Genomic DNA, 20,655 nt, shown 5'->3' with positions numbered 1-20,655 from the left:
CTTCCAACTCCTTGCATTTGAGATTTTGTCGGAGTAAAGTCATGCCATTACGGGTTACGCTATTAGGAAGTAATTACAGTAATAACGGCGACCCAGGTGTACACGATACATGCATAAGTGATGAGGCAGGCACTTTCTGCTCCCACCTGGGTTCAAGGAAATACCGACATGTTGTGAGTGAAGGAATACTTGTATTTTCTAGTTTTTTAAAGGCCAAGTTCACACTGCCAATTCATGTGTTTTGTTAAATCCGATTTTTTTGATGTACTTGTTCACATTATTGTGTTATTTCTGCTCTGTCCTGTGTGTACCTTCTGTATGCCACTGTGTGCGTTTGACTGTGCCCAAGTTCCTGCGCGACTTGTGTTATTTGTGCCTGCTTTCCCCAATAAAGGAACCTTCTCACCTGCACGTTGCTTGCTGTCACTGCATCCTGGGATCATGCCAACATTCGCAATGGCCACCGTGACAATTTTCTCACCTTTTTTTTTTTTTACTAATGTGAAATGATTTTTTATACTTTTGTAATCAAACTTGAATTCAATTTGATGCATGTTTTGTACTATAACAACTTAATGGGAATTCAATAATTATTTATAAAATATAACAACATTAAAACATTAATGTTCTTATTTTTCTGACACATGTCCAGCTGGGATTTGAACACTGTACTTTTGCTTGCAAGCCCAGCACTAACACAGAGCGACTTTATGAGTATCACATGACATTTGCCATTATATTCTTATCAGTTTACATGAAGCGTTTCGACATTCATTAATTGACATATATTGACCCCAAAACCAGTGAAGTTTGTTTGCACGTTGTGTAAATTGTAAATAAAAATAGAATACAATGATTTGCAAATCCTTTTCAACCTATATTCAATTGAATAAACTGCTACTTACTTATGTTCTAACTGGAAAATGTTGTTAATTTTTGCAAACATTAGCTCATTTGGAATTTGATGCCTGCAACATGTTTCAAAAAAGCTGGCATGAGTGGCAAAAAAGACGTAGGAAGTTGAGGAACGCTCATCAAACGCTTATTTGGAACATCCCACAGGTGAACAGGCTAATTGGGAACAAGTGGGTGCTATGATTGGGTATAAAAGCAGCTTCCATAAAATGCTCAGTCATTCACAAACAAGGATGGGGCGAGGGTCACCACTTTGTCAACAAATGCGTGAGCAAATTGTTTAAGAACAACATTTTTCAACCAGCTCTTGCAAGGAATTTAGGGATTTCACCATTTACGGTCTGTAATATCATCAAAAAGTGCACGTAAGCGGTGATATTACAGACCTTGGATCTCTCAGGCGGTACTGCATCAATAAGCGACATCAGTGTGTAAAGGATATCACCACATAGGCTCAGGAACACTTCAGAAAACCACTGTCAGTAACTACAGTTGGTCGCTACATCTGTAAGTGCAAGTTAAAACTATATTATGCAAAGCGAATGCCATTCATCAACAACACCCAGAAACGCTGCCGGCTTTGCTGGGCCCTAGCTCAATTAAGATGGACTGATGCAAAGTGGAAAAGTGTTCTGTGGTCTGATGAGTCCACATTTCAAATTGTTTTTGGAAACTGTAGACGTTGTGTTCTCCGGACCAAAGAGGAAAAGAACCATCCACTTTGTTATAAGCCCAAAGTTCAAAAGCCAGCATCTGTGATGGTATGGGGGTATATTAGTGCCCAAGACATGGGTAACTTACACATCTGTGAAGGCACCATTAATGCTGAAAGGTACATACAGGTTTTGGAGCAACATATGTTGCCATCAAAGCAACGTTTTCATGGACGCCCCTGCTTATTACAGCAAGACAATGCCAAGCCACGTGTTACAACAGTGTGGCTTCGTAGTAAAAGAGTGCGGGTACTAGACTGGCCTGCCTGTAGTCCAGACCTGTCTCACATTGAAAATGTGTGGCGCATTATGAAGCCTAAAATACCACAACGGAGACCCCCGGACTGTTGAACAACTTAAGCTGTACATCAAGCAAGAATGGGAAAAAATTCCACCTGAGAAGCTTAAAAAATGTGTCTCCTCAGTTCCCAAACGTTTACTGAGTGTTGTTAAAAGGAATGGCCATGTAACACAGTGGTGAACATGCCCTTTCCCAACTACTTTGGCACGTGTTGTAGCCATGAAATTCTAAGTTAATTATTATTTGCAAAAAAAAAAAATAAAGTTTATGAGTTTGAACATCAAATATCTTATCTTTGTAGTGCATTCAATTGCATATGGGCTGAAAATGATTTGCAAATCATTGTATTCCGTTTATATTTACATCTAACACAATTTCCCAACTCATATGGAAACGGGGTTTGTATATCCACATTGATAATAGACCCAGGTCAGATATTACAAAAATGTGAATTGTACTGTTCATATTGACATGAAAATTTTTTATGTATGCCACATTGGGGCAAGAAATCTGAATTGATCTGCAGGGTGAACATAGCCTCAGTCCCTTCTACAAAAAATATAATTTATTTGGTGATTATGCACACATCATTTCAATAACATCCTGTGAATGTTTGCTAAATGTGGTAAAAAGCAGAAGAATTGCTGGCATTTAGTAAATTGATTGGCTGTTATCATGCCAAATTGCAAAAACAAAGGCACCATCTTTTTGCACAGCCTGATAAACAGCGGAATTCAATTAAACTCAAGCTGGATTCCCCACGTTGAAGAAAAGAGTTTCATTTGTGTAAATGACCCAATAAAACGTCTCCCCTGCTGTTTAATGCAGCAGCCCACTCAGAGTCAAAAAAGATGAGCAATCAAGCCTTTTGGAGGATTTCCTTGAAAGCCTTGACATTGTCACAGCCTGAACTCAATTAGAGATTGCAAAGGACCAGTTTGAATGTGTATCTTCACTTGTTCAGTTGTATACATCATTGTTTGGGCATAAAAAACAATTCTTAAAAATATGCATTTTTTTCTGAAAAAAAACCCATCTCATTTACTTCAAGTTGATAATATTGTATAAATACGTGATAGTAAAGTATAAAATGTACAGCATGGTAATACATGGTGCAAGTTAGTGGTGCCCTGTGTAGGTACGGTAATACTAGCTTCTAGGGCTGCAGCTATCGATTATACTAGTAATTGAGTAATATATTGATTAGTTTGTTCGATTAATTGGATTAAAACACTTTTTGGTTTAAATAAATAAAGATTTGTCTGCTTGCTTTCATTCTTTTTTGGAATAAATGCACATCATCAACATTGAAATTGCACTTTTACATTTGTGCATTAATAATAATAATAATAATAATAATAATAATAATAATAATAATAATAATAAAACAATCTTTAGTGTTCATCACTAAAAAGATCACAGCACCCACACACCCCCGCTCTCATGTGAGCTCTATTGCAGCAGCCAAGCGGAATTTATGTTGCCGTATTTAGAGCAGTTTGAATCTTATCCATTTTTATAAGTTACTCTCATTGAACGATTGATGGAAGCAACAGAATATGAATTAAAGCTTTTTTCTAAGCGAATTCATCGATTTAATCGATTTATCGTCACAGCCCTCTTAGCTTCTATAGTCAACTGTAGGGATGTAACAATATAAAAATGTAATATCACGGTTATTGCAACTAGAGATGTCGGATACGGCTTTTTTGCCGATATCCGATATTGTCCAACTTTTAATTACAGATTCTGATATCAACCGATACCGATATATACAGTCGTAGAATTAACACATTATTATGCCTAATTTTGTTGTGATGCCCTGCTGGATGCATTAAACAATGTAACAAGGTTTTCCAAAATAAGAGAACAACTTCAACTCAAGTTATGGAAAAAAGTGCCAACATGGCACTGCCATTATTATTATTGAAGTCGCAAAGTGCATTTTTTTTTTTAACATGCCTCAAAACAGCAACTTGGAATTTGGGACATGCTCTCCCTGGAATAATCCTGATACCCACTAAAACTATGAGAAATATTATACCTTGATTTTCACAAAGTGCATTATTTTCTATTTTTTTTAAACATGCCTCAAAACAACAGCTACAAAAACAATGTAGGCATGGTGTCGTTAGTCAGTCACCGAGCTTGCTGGCTTGTTAGCCACGGCTACAGCACCGGCAATAACACACTCTTGTTGTTGTTGTTATGCTGCGCTCGCGGCGGTTCGATGAGGTCATCAAGCGTCGCTAGTAAACCTCTCATGCTGCAGTCGTCTACTCCTGTGTTGTGTGTGGGAGAGGGGAGAGGGGAGGGGCTGCTGAATGGGATACGTACCGCTTTGTACAGCGCCGTTTTAAAACGTCATTAATTTAACTTTTTGAAACCGGTACCGATAATTTCCGATATTACATTCTAAAGCATTTATCGGCAGGCCGATATTATCGGACATCTCTAATTGCAACCAAAATTATGACTTTTAGCATTATTATTGGAGTAATATGGAAAGTGCTCAAAAAGTACTTATACACACACACACATTTTAATAACTGGAAATAGAAATGGAAATGTAGTACATATGACATATTTAAAGCAGCACTAAGTAACTATTCAACCTTCATAAAACATTTTCATAACTTTTGGGATGATACGTGGACTTCCTTACAACTAATTGAGTGACACCTCTGTCTTGGCCGAAGGGGGTCTGTATCGCTTTCACTGGCACTTAACGACTTTGAGGAGGGTGGCAGGAACCTTGCCACACAAAAAACTACAAAGGTGCTGACTTGCTTTACGACATACGTCACTTTGCTTTTTCATTTTCATTGAAAAAAACGTAAGTAGATGTGAATAAATTCTGTGTGGTGCCAGAAAACAAAAAAAAAAGAGGAAGAATAAGAACGCCTTTGTGCAATTACTGCTATCATGGCCAAAGCTCCGAAACAACTAAAGAAAAACGGAGCCTCCCAGGATAAAAGGACAGTGAAGAATCAACATTGCCCCGGCTTTCATTCTCTGGCATGAACTCAAACATGAGGAGGAATTTTGGCTGATGCTTCCTTGGCTCCGTTCCTGATAAACTATTAAGTAAATTCCGATGTTCAAATCAAAAGACTAATGCTAATGCTAGCTATCGGAAATTTGCGCTGCAGCAATAAATAGCCTTTAGCTTGATAGTTCGCAGTTGCTCACTACTTCCTTACAAAAAACTCTCCCGTCAGTCTTTCTTTGCTTCGGACCTGCATCTGCCCGATACATTCTTGGTAGTTGCGTCATGTTTGCGCCAGCCGACGTCAGTATGACGTTATACTATATGTGCCAGTCCTCATGGGAAATGTGGTCTCCCTTCTGGCAAAACACTACCACTTTGGTCCACTGGCGCCGCCAAAATCAACCAAAGCTAAAAGTTCTTAAATGGCACTTTAAAGTTTAAACCAGGGGTCCCCAAACTATGGCCTGCGAGAAGTCCCAAGTTTAAAAAAAAATAAAATAAAAACATTTGTATTTTTTTTATTTTTTTTTTAAATTGTGTGAATGCTCCAAACATTTACACGTATGGTTTTCTACACCAAAATTCATCTATTTATTCTTCTTCTTCTTCTTCTTCTCCAGATTTTGGCGCGCTCTACCTTCCACATTTTTCACCAGATTCAAACCGTTCCAACTTCAAAATGTTCAGCCTATTCGGGAATCACGGGCTGTCCCTTGACAAATTCCCCAAATTCCCAGAATTCCAGGTTTTCCGGGACATTTTTCCCATTCAAAATGAATTGGCCATTTTTCAACCGATTCATACCATTCTACCTTCAACATATTCTACTTATCCTAGAAATTCAAACTATTCTTTTTTCAAGTTAAAAAAAATTCCAGGATTTTCCAGAATTCCTGGTTTTCCAAAGGACTATTTTTACCCTTTTTTCTGGCGACTACTCCTTGCACATTTTTCAACCCAATTCAACCGTTCCACCGTCAAAAAATTCCTCTTAATCAGGACAAAAATACAAGGTTGTTTTTTGAAGTGGAAAAATTCCCAGTTTTCCTGAAATTCCAGGAATTCCGTAATACCTTTTCTCAATTCAACAGGTTATTACTTCAAAATTTCTCTACCGATTTGAAAGATTCCAACACTAACTCATACAGATCATTCAAGTTTTTTCAAGTTTTTTACTATTTTCAAAAAAATTCCCGCATTTCACCGAAATTTCCACATTTTTGGGAAATTCCCATTGAAATCAATGATACATTCTTCAAAGTTCCACAATTCTTCTTAAATTCATGCTATATTCTGTCAGCATTTCAGTTCAACTTCAGCATTGGAGCATTCACACGCAATTGCTTCAGGAATTGCATCGTCTAGTTGTATTTTACAATCTGTCCATATATATATATATATATATATATATATATATATATATATATATATATATATATATATATATATATATATATATATATATATGGCCAAATTGTTTTAACCCAATGTGACCCCTGAGTCAAAAAGTTTGGGGACCCTTGGTTTAAACCTATAATAAGCTTCTATATATTTTACCTGATAGCTTCCTACGTCGCGAGCAAACAACGGCAATTAATCTAAAGGCTTAGTGGCCACATGCGTGGACAGCACCTTTTAGCTTTTATTTCCAAAATTGTGTACACTACTGTATTGGGGTCTTACGGCCGCTTATGTGGACACTTATACTGCTATCTGGTGGTGTCAGAAGAGTATAACATACAATGGAATTTGGAAAAAAAAAGTGTAAAAATAAGAATTAGCATGTCACTAAACATGAAGTACACGTTTGTGTACTTATGGACTAAGCACATCATATCAAAAGATGATTCTTAGTTTTTATTCTAATTAGGGTCCAATAAGCCCAAATAGCAAAGATAAATAAAAAAAAAGCATGTAAACAAACAGCTTTGGCCTTAAGAGGTTAAAAAGAGACGGCGAGGGTTCTGAAGCTGAATCCGATCAAAAACAAAACAAAAAAATCACAACACTTTTCAAGTCATTTTTATGCATACTTCCCAACTTTGAGACCGCCGTAGATGTTATTGCCACATATGCATGTACAGTAGATGGCAGTATTGCCCTGTTTAAGAGTGTCACAACATTGCTGTTTACGGCAGACAAACTGCTTTACGGTAGACAAAAACGTGACTGCTGTTGTTGTGTGTTGTTGCCGCACTGGGAGGACGTTAATGAAACTGCCTAACAATAAACCCACATAAGAAACCAAGAACTCGCCCTCGATCATTCTACACTTGTAATGTGATTGGGCAGGCACGCTGTGTATATTGTGGGAAAGCGGACGTAAAAACAGGCTGTCGACACGTCACTCAGGTCCGCCTGGATTTCGGGAGATTTTCGGAAGAAAATTTGTCCCGGGAGGTTTTCGGGAGAGGCGCTGAATTTCGGGAATTTCCCGGAAAATCCGGGAGGGTTGGCAAGTATGCTTTTATGGGAAATGTTGATTCAAAATCGGAGGAGAATGCTACTGTCAAGCTTGCTAGGGTTCGGAAGGAGGAAGAGCGAGCCAATGTGGAGTACGCTGGCACTTTGATGTGGCATCACAATTACTCGCTTTTATTTGCCATTCATGGGTGGTCTCGGAATGTATTTCGCTGGAACAGCAGGAATCTATCGTATCTATTTTGTTACACGTCTGTTTTTGTGTGCCTCCTACTGGCGATGTTGCTCCCCTTTCAGTTGCCATGGTTCCCAGGGGAATGCGGGAGTAACTGAGCACAGCTGGTTGTAATCAACTCATCATATCCAGTCTGATCATACCCACATGTTGGCGTGGGATCTTTCCACGGTACTTTCACCACATTGTGTCCTCGGCAGTGCAACTCCTACTTTAACCTTCTGTTTGAGTCATCCCGAGAAGTACTCTCACCCTTATCCCTTTTGTTTGTACTTTGTGCTCAGTCTTCCTGTCATCTTTCGAAGACCACCTTTTGTTATTTGTTCATTTTGTCCACCACCGACGCTGAGATCATTATTCATGCGTTCGTTATGTCTCGTCTCGATTACTGTAACATGTTATTTTAGGTTATATTTGGTACAAAATGCGGCTGCTAGACTTTTGACAAGAACAAGAAAGTTTGATCATATTACGCCTATACTGGCTCACCTGCACTGGCTTCCTGTGCACTTAAGAGTATTTTCTATTCGGGTTCCAGTACACTGGAATGCCCTACCGGTAACAGTTGGAGATGCTACCTCAGTACAAACCCTGTTTCCATATGAGTTGGGAAATTGTGTTGGATGTAAATATAAACGGAATACAATGATTTGCAAATCCTTTTCAACCCATATTCAATTGAGTGCACTACAAAGACAAGATATTTGATGTTCAAACTCATTAACCTTTTTTTTTTTTTGCAAATAATAATTAACTTAGAATTTCATGGCTGCAACACATGCCAAAGTAGTTGGGAAAGGGCATGTTCACCACTGTGTTACATCACCTTTTCTTTTAACAACACTCAATAAACGATTGGGAACTGAGGAAACTAATTGTTGAAGCTTTAAAAGTGGAAGGGTCTCCGCTGTCGTATTTTACGCTTCATAATGCGCCACACATTTTCGATGGGAGACAGGTCTGGACTGCAGGCGAGCCAGGAAAGTACATGCACTCTTTTTTTACGAAGCCACGCTGTTGTAACACGTGCTGAATGTGGCTTGGCATTGTCTTGCTGAAATAAGCAGGGGCGTCCATGAAAAAGACGGCGCTTAGATGGCAGCATATGTTGTTCCAAAACCTGAATGTGCCTTTCAGCATTAATAGTGCCTTCACAGATGTGTAAATTATCCATGCCTTGGGCACTAATGCACCCCCATACCATCACAGATGCTGGCTTTTGAACTTTGCGTCGATAACAGTCTGGATGGTTCGCTTCCCCTTTGGTCCGGATGACACAATGTCGAATATTTCCAAAAACAATTTGAAATGTGGACTCGTCAGACCACAGAACACTTTTCCACTTTGCATCTGTCCATCTTAGATGATTTCGGGCCCAGAGAAGCCGGCGGCGTTTCTGGATGTTGTTGATAAATGGCTTTCGCTTTGCATAGTGGAGCTTTAACTTGCACTTACAGATGTAGTGACAAGCTGTATTTAGTGACAGTGGTTTTCTGAAGTGTTCCTGAGCCCATGTGGTGATATCCTTTAGAGATTGATGTCGGTTTTTGATACAGTGCCGTCTGAGGGATCGAAGGTCACGGTTATTCAATGTTGTTTTCCGGCCATGCCATGGAGTGATTTCTCCAGATTCTCTGAACCTTTTGATGATATTATGGATCGTAGATGTTGAAATCCCTAAATTTCTTGCAATTGCACTTTGAGAAACGTTGTTCTTAAACTGTTTGACTATTTGCTCACGCAGTTGTGGACAAAGGGTTGTACCTCGCCCCATCCTTTCTTGTGAAAGACTGAGCATTTTCTGGGAAGCTGTTTTTATACCCAATCATGGCACCCACCTGTTCCCAATTAGCCTGCACACCTGTGGGATGTTCCAAATAAGTGTTTGATGAGCATTCCTCAACTTTATCAGTTTTATTGCCACCTGTCCCAACTTCTTTGTCACGTGTTGCTGGCAGCAAATTCTAAAGTGAATGATTATTTGCAAAAAACATTTTTTTTATCAGTTTGAACATCAAATATGTTGCCTTTGTTGCATATTCAACTGAATATGGGTTGAAAATGATTTGGAAATCATTGTATTCTGTTTATATTTACATCTAACACAATTTCCCATCACATATGGAAACGGGGTTTGTACATCCCTAGCAGTGATGGAATTTGTAGAAAATATAGCTACAGCAATAGAAAAAAGCAACACACCGTTAGAGTATTTGTTGACTTATGTAAAGCTTTTGACACAATCGATCATTCCTTACTTCTGCAAAAATCGGAAAACTATGCCATCGGAGGTGTTTCACAACAGTGGTTAAGTAGTTTTTTAAGTAATAGATCTCAATATGTGGAAATTAGTAAGACTAAATCACAGCCAGAAAGAGTTACTTGTGGGGTTCCACAAGGCTCGGTATTGGGACCTAAGTTATCTATACTTTATTTAAATGATATTTGTTCAGTATCTAATAAATTGAAAAATTGAAATGTATTATGTTTGCAGATGATACCCATGTATATGAAGACTTGAAGGAAGTGTTGAGGATAATAGAGGTTGAGTTGATTCAGCTAAAAAAATGGTTTGATATTAAAGTATTAATGTCAAATTAATATTAAAGTTATCATTATATGATAAGACAACTAAATGTATGGTGTTTAGTGGTGCAAGGAAAAATTAAAATTAAACAAGTGGAAATTGATAGAGTATATGAAATTAAATTCTTGGGAATAATAATTGATCATAAATTATGTTGGAAACCGCAGATTGAATATATAAAGGGAAAAAATATCCAAATCCATTGCTATCCTTTATAAAGTAAGAAACTTGCTGAATAGGAAATGTCTGCATATGTTATATTATTCTTTTATTTTTCCATATCTAACATATTGTGATGAAGTTTAGGGAAATGTTTCTAAAACAAACGTAGACCCAATAATTAAATTTCAAAAACGGGTCATTAGAATAATACACAAAGCGTGCTACTGTGAACCTACCAATCCATTATTAATACGTTCTAATGTGTTAAAATGTTCAGATAATGTGTGTTTAAAAACAATGGAAATTGTGTTTCGAGTAATGAAAAACAGCCTTCCAGCTTGTATTCTTAGGTCATTAAAATTAAGAGGAGACAACTATAATTCACGGGGGATATTGATTTTGGAAATATGTAAAGTAAGAACGAATATAGAATACAAATGTATTTCAGTTTTAGGAGTTAAATGGTGGAACAAGCTCAGTGATGAATTGAAGACATGTAGTTTTTTGTTCAGGTTTAAGAAAGCCTTGAAAGGTGAAATAATGGAAAATTATAAAAAATAGTAACGATTACTTTCATCCCATTTATTTTTTGAACGTTGATGTTCCAGGCAATCTAATTTTCAGTGAATGTATAGATTAGGCAAATATAAGCCTTGGCTTCAGCCTATTCCTTTTTCGGTCATTCTTTTTCTTTTTGTGTGTGTATGTGTATGATTGTTAATATGTATAATCTGTACTGTTAAATTGATCACGCAAAATGGTTGATTATATGACCGAAATAAACTCATTTCATTATTGTTTTATTTTTTATTGTGTTGTTCTTTTTCATCATTATTATTCAGAGCATATAAATAAAGTTAAAAAGTTAAAGTACCACACTAGGTGTGGTGAAATTACCCTCTGCATTTGACCCATCCCCCTGTTCCACCCCCTGGGAGGTGAGGGGAGCAGTGAGCAGCAGCGGTGGCCGTGCTTGGGAATCATTTTGGTGATTTAACCCCCAATTCCAACCCTTGATGCTGAGTGCCAAGCAGGGAGGTAATGGGTCCCATTTTTATAGTCTTTGGTATGACTCGGCCGGGGTTTGAACTCACGACCTACCGATCTCAGGGCGGAGACTCTAACCACATATAATATACACCTTGACTCACGTATGAACTTGAAGTGCCATCCCATTCCTAACACATAGGGTTCAATATGATGTCGGTCCACCTTTTGCAGCTATTACAGCTTCAACTCTTCTGGGAAGGCTGTCCACAAGGTTGCAGAGTGTGTTTATAGGAATTTTCGACCATTCTTCCAAAAGCGCATTGGTGAGGTCACACACTGATGTTGGTCGAGAAGGCCTGGCTCTCAGTCTCCGTTCTAATTCATCCCAGAGGTGTTCTATCGGGTTCAGGTCAGGACTCTGTGCAGGCCAGTGAAGTTAACCTACACCAGATTCTGTCATCCATGTTTTTATGGACCTTGCTTTGTGCACTGGTGCACAGTCATGTTGGAAGAGGAAGGGGCCGGCTCTAAACTGTTCCCACAAGGTTGGGAGCATGGAAGTGTCCACAATGTTTTGGTATCCTGGATCATTCAAAGTTTCTTTCACTGGAACTAAGGGGCCGAGCCCAACACCTGAAAAACAACCCCACACCATAATTCCTCCTCCACCAAATTTCACACTCGGCACGATGCAGTCCGAAATGTACCGTTCTCCTGGCAACCTCCAAACCAAGACTCGTCCATCAGATTGCCAGATGGAAAAGCGTGATTCATCACTTCAGAGAAGGCGTCTCCACTGCTCTAGAGTCCAGTGACCACTGCATCCGACGCTTTGCATTGGACTTGGTGATGTATGGCTTAGATCAGTGGTTCTTAACCTTGTTGGAGGTACCGAACCCCACCAGTTTCATATGCGCATTCACCGAACCCTTCTTTAGTGAAAAATAAAATGTTTTTTTTTTCAAATTCAAGACAAAGTTATATGGGTTTTTTTTTTACGCAAAATGAACCGTGCATGAACATCACCTTGTTCAAAGAACAAAACCAACACAGTGCATGAACTCACAACAAATTACACACCTGCAAATCAGCTGGAAAATTAGAGGGAACAGTCTTTGGGGGTATCCATAATATCATCGGCGGTCACTCGAATGAGTATGACGATCCTCCTGGGAGGGGTGTATCCCTTTATGGAGGATGCCTGTGCGTGACTTTGTTTAACGTGGGGATACTGGTGCACAGACAGTCACCACACGATCCTTGACAGAATCGGGTCAGGGTACAGTGGCATGGAGTCCAAGACGACTGGGGACCCTTTTCTGCTGCAGCCTTCTTCCGCCATCGCAGCCGTTGTGGTAGTTCTTAATCTACCGTCTTCCACCTGCTCCGCCGTTGAGGTCTTCACCGTATCCCTGGCTAGGGGGCAGTCAGGTACTAAGCCTTTGCCAAGGGCCACCTGGGGTAACAGTAGTAAAGGGGTTAACCTCCTAGTGCCCCAAGACCCCATAGAGGAGCCTCCACTGCCGGATGCACTTTAACGTCATGCCCAGGACTCAACTATCCATAATACGCCGATAGCCCATGTGGTGATATCCTTTAGAGATTGATGTCGGTTTTTGATACAGTGCCGTCTGAGGGATCGAAGGTCACGGTTATTCAATGTTGTTTTCCGGCCATGCCATGGAGTGATTTCTCCAGATTCTCTGAACCTTTTGATGATATTATGGACCGTAAATGTTGAAATCCCTACATTTCTTGCAATTGCACTTTGAGAAACGTTGTTCTTAAACTGTTTGACTATTTTCTCACGCAGTTGTGGACAAAGGGTTGTACCTCGCCCCATCCTTTCTTGTGAAAGACTGAGCATTTTCTGGGAAGCTGTTTTTATACCCAATCATGGCACCCACCTGTTCCCACTGCTGGATGCACTTTAACGTCATGCCCAGGACTCAAATATCCATAATACGCCGATAGGGATACGTTTTTATTTACACGATGAGTCGGGTGTGTCATGACCTCTGCGGCCGAGACTCCACCGAACCACTGAGGCCAAATCACCGAACGCCTAGGGTTCGATCGAACCCAGGTTAAGAACCACTGGCTTAGATGCAGATGCTCGGCCATGGAAACCCATTCCATGAAGCTCTCTGCGTACTGTAAGTGGGCTAATTGGAAAGTCACATGAAGTTTGGAGCTCTGTACCAACTGACTGTGCAGAAAGTGGGGGAACTCTTTGCACTATGCGCTTCAGCATCTGCTGAACCCTCTCTGTCAGTTTACGTGGCCTACCACTTCATGGCTGAGTTGCTGTTGTTCCCAAACTCTTCCATTTTCTTATAATAAAGCCGACAGTTGACTTTGGCCGAGCGGAGTGGTTAGGACACCCGATTCTGATCATCTGGATGGATGGCCAAATACTTTTGGTGATATAGTGTATATATGATATACATATAGTCGTATCAAAGATGAATCACTTAAAAATACAGGAACATCTATATTTTTAAAGCGGAATTGGGCACATCCATAGTAAGCAACATTTGTAAGAGCAATCAAAATGTATAACAAACAATGTATTGCAATCAATGCATGCACGCCATCATCACTGTCTGGGACTCACTTGCTAAACCGCAGGCCTCCTGCGTGCATGTGGCTCTGGATCGTCTGCCAGCGCCCAGCCTTGCTTCCCCCAGTCACCATGCTCCGAACGCTGTCACTGCGACTGGGCCCTGCCCCTGCCCCAGCGCAAGCACCGACCCCGCTGTCACCGGCCCCCGGCGAGGGTCCAGCTCCGCCCTGCCCACACCTATCCACAGCCCCACTGAGACGGACAAACACGAGGGAAGGACCAAGAAAGGATACAAAGACGGAAGACGGACGGACGGTAGACGGACAAGGTTGGAGAGCAAGAATAAGTCAATGATGTCGGCCGCAACTGTTTAAAACGTGCGTTTTAGTCAACAACTTGTAGTGCTTTGAAGAAACGTAAAATAACACCTTCATTTGGGTGAATCATGCACACCGGGGGAGACATTATCATCACAATTAAGAGACTGCAGATGCGACAACATCAGACACTGGAAGAACTCTCGTTTATCTCAATTTAAAAGACTCACCTGCGGATCGAGTTGAAAACAACTTTAGCAGAGGAATTTATGCAAAATGTTTGACACTGAAATGCAAAGACAGCAACATCCTGTCTGCCACAGTGTTAATGCCACAAAGACAGGACATACAAGACTGAATCAGGACAGCCAACATTCCGACAAGACCACAATAAGGGTAAACTCGATGAGCTTGGCAGAACACCGGACTATTCTTTCTCGACTGTGCAACTTTTACTTTTACTGGCAAGCAGTTTCCCCCATGTGTCCCCTGCACTATCAGCCAAAATGCTGCTAATATTGGAGTAACTGTATCAAGAAAGGGTTTTCTCAGGAGATCAGAGAAACTGCACTGTAATGTGTATAGAAAATGACTTATCCTTCAGGTTGCTTGATTAAAAAAAGTTGTTCTGATAAATGGATTTTATGGATGTATTAAGCCATAATTGTTGATATCATTTAGAGACGGGATTTATGGCTCTGTCAAGGGAGCCAGACCTTTCCTTTCAAAGAGCCGTTTAAAAGACTAGATCGTTATTGCAGTTTTTGTTTTTTTTCATCAAGAAAACAATTATAATGTCATATGGATCAAAATAATTTCCATTTTACACCAATATTACTCTACGAGTGGGAATTGTTTTTAAATATTGGCTATTTGTAAACATTCAGTTAGGTGTTGGCATATCCTTATCACTGGTTTGATTCTCAGGCTAGCGGACTGTTCAATTTGTCCAAGAAGACGTTTCGCCTCTAATTCCAAGTGGGCTTCATCATTCATGCTCACAGACTTAGATTGGTCAGATATACTTTAGCCCAGTGGTTCTCAAACTTTTTTTTTTTTTTTTTTTTTAACCAAATATTACCTCAGAAAACACTTGGCTCTACAAGTACCGCCATAATGGCCAACAGTAAAACACAGTAGCGTAGTAGGCAGAGGTTTTGTTTAACAATTACCGTATTTTTCGGAGTATAAGTCGCACCGGAGTATAAGTCGCACCTGCCGAAAATGCATAATAAAGAAGGAAAAAAACATATAAATCGCACTGGAGCTATGAAAAAAACTATGAAAAAAACTGCGACTTATAGTCCGAAAAATACGGTATATGTAATATGTAACATTACATACAGTTTGAACAGTAATAACCCATCAGGCACAAGACATTAAAACAACGTTGAGATCTTGTTGAATTAGGTCCTGACGTTAAGCAACTCAAACCTAACATTGGAACAACATGTTTTTGACAACGTTTAAACAATGTTGGGTTTTGACGTTGATTTGACCATTACGTTTTGGTCATTCTCCAACCAATATTTTCACGCTGATTTGACCAATGAAATTGGGCATTTCCCGTTATTAGACATCAACGTTGTCTCAATTTACAAATAAAACCATAATGAAACATCAGTTTTAAAAGACATGTATGTTTAATCAACGTCTTGTGCCTGCTGAGACTGTGTTTGAATATAAGAAAATAAAACACTGTACTTTAATCAAGTGACTCTGTTATGATCTGGTGTTGGATCATAGTTTATTTTGGGTTTTGAGTCACTTGTGATATAAGTTATGTTTCAGCAATCCTGTTTTGTGTTGTCTTGGTTGTCATGGGTACTGATTGTTTTCGCCTGCATCTGATTAGTGTTCGGGACTCACACCTGTTCCCGGGCACTAATCAGAGAGCTATTTAGTCCTGCTTTTTCCCGTCACTCAGCCTGGTGCTTTTGTTTGCTTTAGGCAACTTAAATAATGCCTCTGATTAGCGCTCGGGAAGCAGATGAGCGGTCAAGCACTAATCAGAGACAGGTGAACACAATGAGTGACCATCACAACCAAAACAAACTCACAGGAGCACAACCAAGAACTAAAGCAGTCCAAAACTAACAGAAAATAACTAAACAAACATGATCCGGACCACGGATCATGACAGACTCTTTGGCATACCACTAGAGAGAGCCTGTGTACCACTAGTGGTACATGTACCACAGTTTGAAAATCCCTGTTTTAGTTTATTCTAACAACTGTAGTCTATTTTGAATTTTCCCTGACCTAAAATACTTTGTGGCCCAATAATATTTTACAATACAGAAAAAAATACACAAATGTATGTATGCATATAAAAATTATACATCAAACAAGAATAAAAATTAGGACACATTAGAAATGTGAATACACAATTGTACTGCCCTCCCTGGTGTGTATGCTTGAACTACTTTACATATTCTCATCAGAACAACAAACCAGAAAATGTACTGATTTTCTGGCGTGTAATGGCCGATGATCTGCATGTGTATAAAAATGGCTCCCAAACGAACTGCTATCAATTGTAAGTCGGTTCTCATCGTTCACTTAGAACATGGGTCGGCAACCCGCGGCTCCGGAGCCGCATGCGGCTCTTTGATCACCCTGATGCGGCTCAGCAGCTTACTTGCTGAATAAATGGGTTATACTTGTATAGCGCTTTTCTACCTTCAAGGTACTCAAAGCGCTTTGACAGTATTTCCACATTCACCCATTCACACACACATTCACACACTGTTGGCGGGAGCTGCCATGCAAGGCACTAACCAGCAGCCATCAGGAGCAAGGGCTGAAGTGTCTTGCCCAAGGACACAACGGACGTGACGAGGATGGTAGAAGGTGGGGATTGAACCCCAGTAACCAGCAACCCTCCGATTGCTGGCACGGCCACTCTACCAACTTCGCCATACCCCCCAATTTTCCCGCGAGACTTCCGGATTTCAGTGCCTCTCGCAGAAAACTCCCGGAATCAATATTCACCGATTTTCACCCTTACAGCTATAATAAGGGCGTGCCATGATGTTACAACATTTGGCGCCCTCTACAATCTGTATTAACAGCGTGCCAGCCTAACACTTATTATACAATATACATCTTCTGCTTGCACACGTATGTGACAGCAAGGCATACTTGGTCAACAGCCACACAGGTTACACTGACGGTGATCATATAAAACAACTTTAACACTCTTACTAATAATGCGCCACACTTTGAACCAAAACCAAACAAGAATGACAAACACATTTCGGGAGAACATCTGCACCTTAACACAACATAAACACAACAGAACAAACACCCAGAATCCCATGCAGCCCTAACTCTTCCGGGATACATTATACACCCCTGCTACCACCAAACCCCGCCCCTACCCCAAGCCTGCTCCCTCACACATCAAACCCCCCCCCTCTCTGTGCGACGGTTGAGGTGGGCGGGGTTTGGTAGCGGGGGTGTATAATGTATCCCGGAAGAGTTAGGGCTGCATGGGATTCTGGGTATTTGTCCTGTTGTGTTTATGTTGTGTTACGGTGCAGATGTTCTCCCGAAATGTGTTTGTCATTCTTGTTTGGTGTGGGTTCACAGTGTGGCGCATTATTAGTAAGAGTGTTAAAGTTTTTTTTTTTATACAGCCACCGTCAGTGTAACCTGTGTGGTTGTTGACCAAGTATGCCTTGCTGTTACCTATGTGAGCAAGCGGAAGTCCCATACAACATGTGACTGATCAGGCACTCTGGTAATAGTGGGCGCTATATACTGTACCATTACGGCACGCATGACGCTGACAAGCGCTATTCAGTTAGAACCCGCGTGCCGCACCAGCTTAAAAATTCCATATAAAAGGTGTGGACAGCATTTCTGAGACCCCTGGTTTACACGTAGCACAAAGTAAAAAAAAAACTTTGTATGCAGTGTTATTTCATTTAAAACTTCCAAAAATGTTTGCGGCTCCCATTGTTTTCTATAATTTGTGAAACTGGTCAAAATGGCTCTTTGACTGGTAAAGGTTGCCGACCCCTGACTTAGAAGAACAGACAGTCACCTCTCTACTATTGGTGTGTTCTTTTTGTACTAGGAAGTCGGAATTTACGAGTTTCTAGTTGGACATTTCAACTAGAACACCCCTCGAGGTCGGATTTCCTATTCGGAAAGTCGGAGCATTCTCAACACACCCGAGTTGGCTTCAAAGATGGCTGCTCTGATTGTAAACAATAATGTAAGCTTCTATAATATCCGTTATTTGCACTTCTGTTTCGTTTTTTGTCGGACTAAATCAGCAAAATGCAATGTATTGTTGGATGTTAACATGTGGTAATGTTACCGTAGTGTAAACCAAATTTTTTTTTAATGTGGTATACATTTTACATCACTAGCAATAGTGTCTTTGTGATAGAAAGTTGCAGAAGGTGTGCATATTTTCCCATAAGTGGTTTATATTCAGACAAGGTAAGCGCAAATATAGCTTTTGAGCCTGTGGTCATCTTGATTTCCGACCACGTAACTGGAACGCTCACAACTAGGTTGTGATGTCATTCCCTGCTCCGACTTCCAACTTCAAAGGTAAATTGAATGTAGCATACCATTGCTTTGGAGTACAGTGACGCTATGTGCTTTCCTTTAATGTACAATTTAGACTGACTGGCAACATTATTCAATGCCATGTATGTACAAATGAATTTAAATATATTTATGTCACATAACTGTTTTACAGTAGGACATCTACTGTATATAATCCTGAGAACCAGGGTTTGTGTGTTGCAAAACAGAACCCTTTTTCCCCCAACATGTATAACTTTGACAAAAGAAACAAATCATGGGTCTTGACATGCCTGTACGAGAAGTTATTTGTTTGTGAACGTCACATTGCTCGACTCATTTCTCAGAATGTATGTACGGTATGTATTTTTACAGTTCAGATAATGGTTTATCATGTTTTTTAAACGTTCCCCTTCAGTTTGGTATCACATTTATATAGTTATTGACAAAAAGGTAAAGCCCAAATTCAACCTTTACAAATCGAAGCATTGCAACATTTGATTGGGATCAAGTTATGTAGGATTATTACTTATTTATTTCTATCAAAATATGAGCAAGTAAAAAAAATAAATCAAATAACCCAGAATTATTGAGACATGTTTGACTGATTTGGTGGATATAAAGATTCCTTTTTTATTTATAAATGAAATTGTAAATGGGTATTTGGTGGGTAGATTTAGAAATGTATTGTATTGTACTGTATTTTGTATATCATATGATGATGTATATTTTAACTTTGGTCCCTGTCCATAAGCTGTGTGCTTCTAGGGATGACCTTTTTTCAGAACGGATTCTGATATTAACAAAATAAACTATAATGAAATATAATATTATTATTACTTATGTCTGTCTGTCAATAAATAAATAAATACAATAAATTGTGCTTATTGATCTGTATGAGTGTGCTACAATACAATAATTATGGTAAATATTTAAAGTCAACAAAGAATAAAAATGTATTTTTGCACACTTTCCATCCCAGCAGGCACAAAACTTTGATACAACGTTGATTATACACACATGTCCTTTAAAACTGACTTTGAAACAATGTTGCAAAATAGTTATAATTGTAAATTCAGTCCAACGTTGGATCCACGTTGTTGGTTGACCACATTTCATTGGTCAAATCAAAGTCACAACTTGACATTGAATTAACATTGTCAAAAAGCGCGTTGTTTCTACGTTCTATTTGTGTCGTGGAGTATTGGTTGGGAAATGACCAAAATTAAATGGTAAAATCAACGTCAGAACCCAACATTGATCAAACGTTGTCAAAAAGCATGTTGTTTCAACGTTACGCTTGAGTTGCTCAACGTCAGCACCTAATTCAACAAGTTCTCAATGTTGTTTTAATGTCTTGTGCCTGCTGGGATATGTTGAACTCTACAGGTGTAAATTGTAAAAAAGTATGGAAGAGAATAATATCTTGTAACAAAAGTTACCGTAACTTCCTTGTCACTGAAGGTAGGAAAGTGAGTTAGGAATTAATTAATCTGTGGTGTGTCAGTGAGCAACATATGTAATATTGAGCATTTTTTCCACAGCATTATTGTATTCCACTTCATAATGTAATAAATGCATTGTGAAATACAAGATGCAGATGAAGAATAATGTTTTTTTTAATTTTCAATACAAAATATGAGATGTGGATAGCAACATTTGCTTCATGTTTTTGACAAAACAAGCATATTCAGTTTGTTTGGGTTGAAATAAGCTATGCAAATAAATGTCACCAAAATGAGTAGCTCTTGGCCAATTTTTATTTTGTAAGAGTAGCTTGCACAGGAAAAAAGGTCGGAGTCCACTGCAGAGGACGCTGGTTTCGAGGAGGAGATATATCTATTCAGACAGGTTTTAAGGATAATAGATGGGTTTAGTGGTTGACTCGTGCTAGCAGATTGGTTTAGTGTC

General features: G+C 39.4%; 1 protein-coding gene across 2 annotated transcripts in view; it reads right to left on the bottom strand.

Moving 5' to 3' along the window:
* Window positions 1-20,655, bottom strand: part of LOC133615993 (synaptotagmin-7-like) — a 464,522-nt gene that overhangs the window by 178,215 nt on the left and 265,652 nt on the right. The window contains exon 5 of one of the 2 annotated variants that reach the window (XM_061974950.1): window positions 13,934-14,134. The exons of the other annotated variant lie outside the window; for it this stretch is intronic. Within the exon in view, the coding sequence (XP_061830934.1) occupies window positions 13,934-14,134 (201 nt within the window). The remainder of the gene's footprint in view (window positions 1-13,933; window positions 14,135-20,655) is intronic. 2 annotated transcript variants of the gene reach the window in all.

The sequence above is a fragment of the Nerophis lumbriciformis genome, linkage group LG15 (genome assembly GCF_033978685.3).
Source record: "Nerophis lumbriciformis linkage group LG15, RoL_Nlum_v2.1, whole genome shotgun sequence".
Lineage (NCBI taxonomy): Eukaryota > Metazoa > Chordata > Actinopteri > Syngnathiformes > Syngnathidae > Nerophis > Nerophis lumbriciformis.
This window is presented reverse-complemented; position numbering and strand designations above follow the sequence as displayed.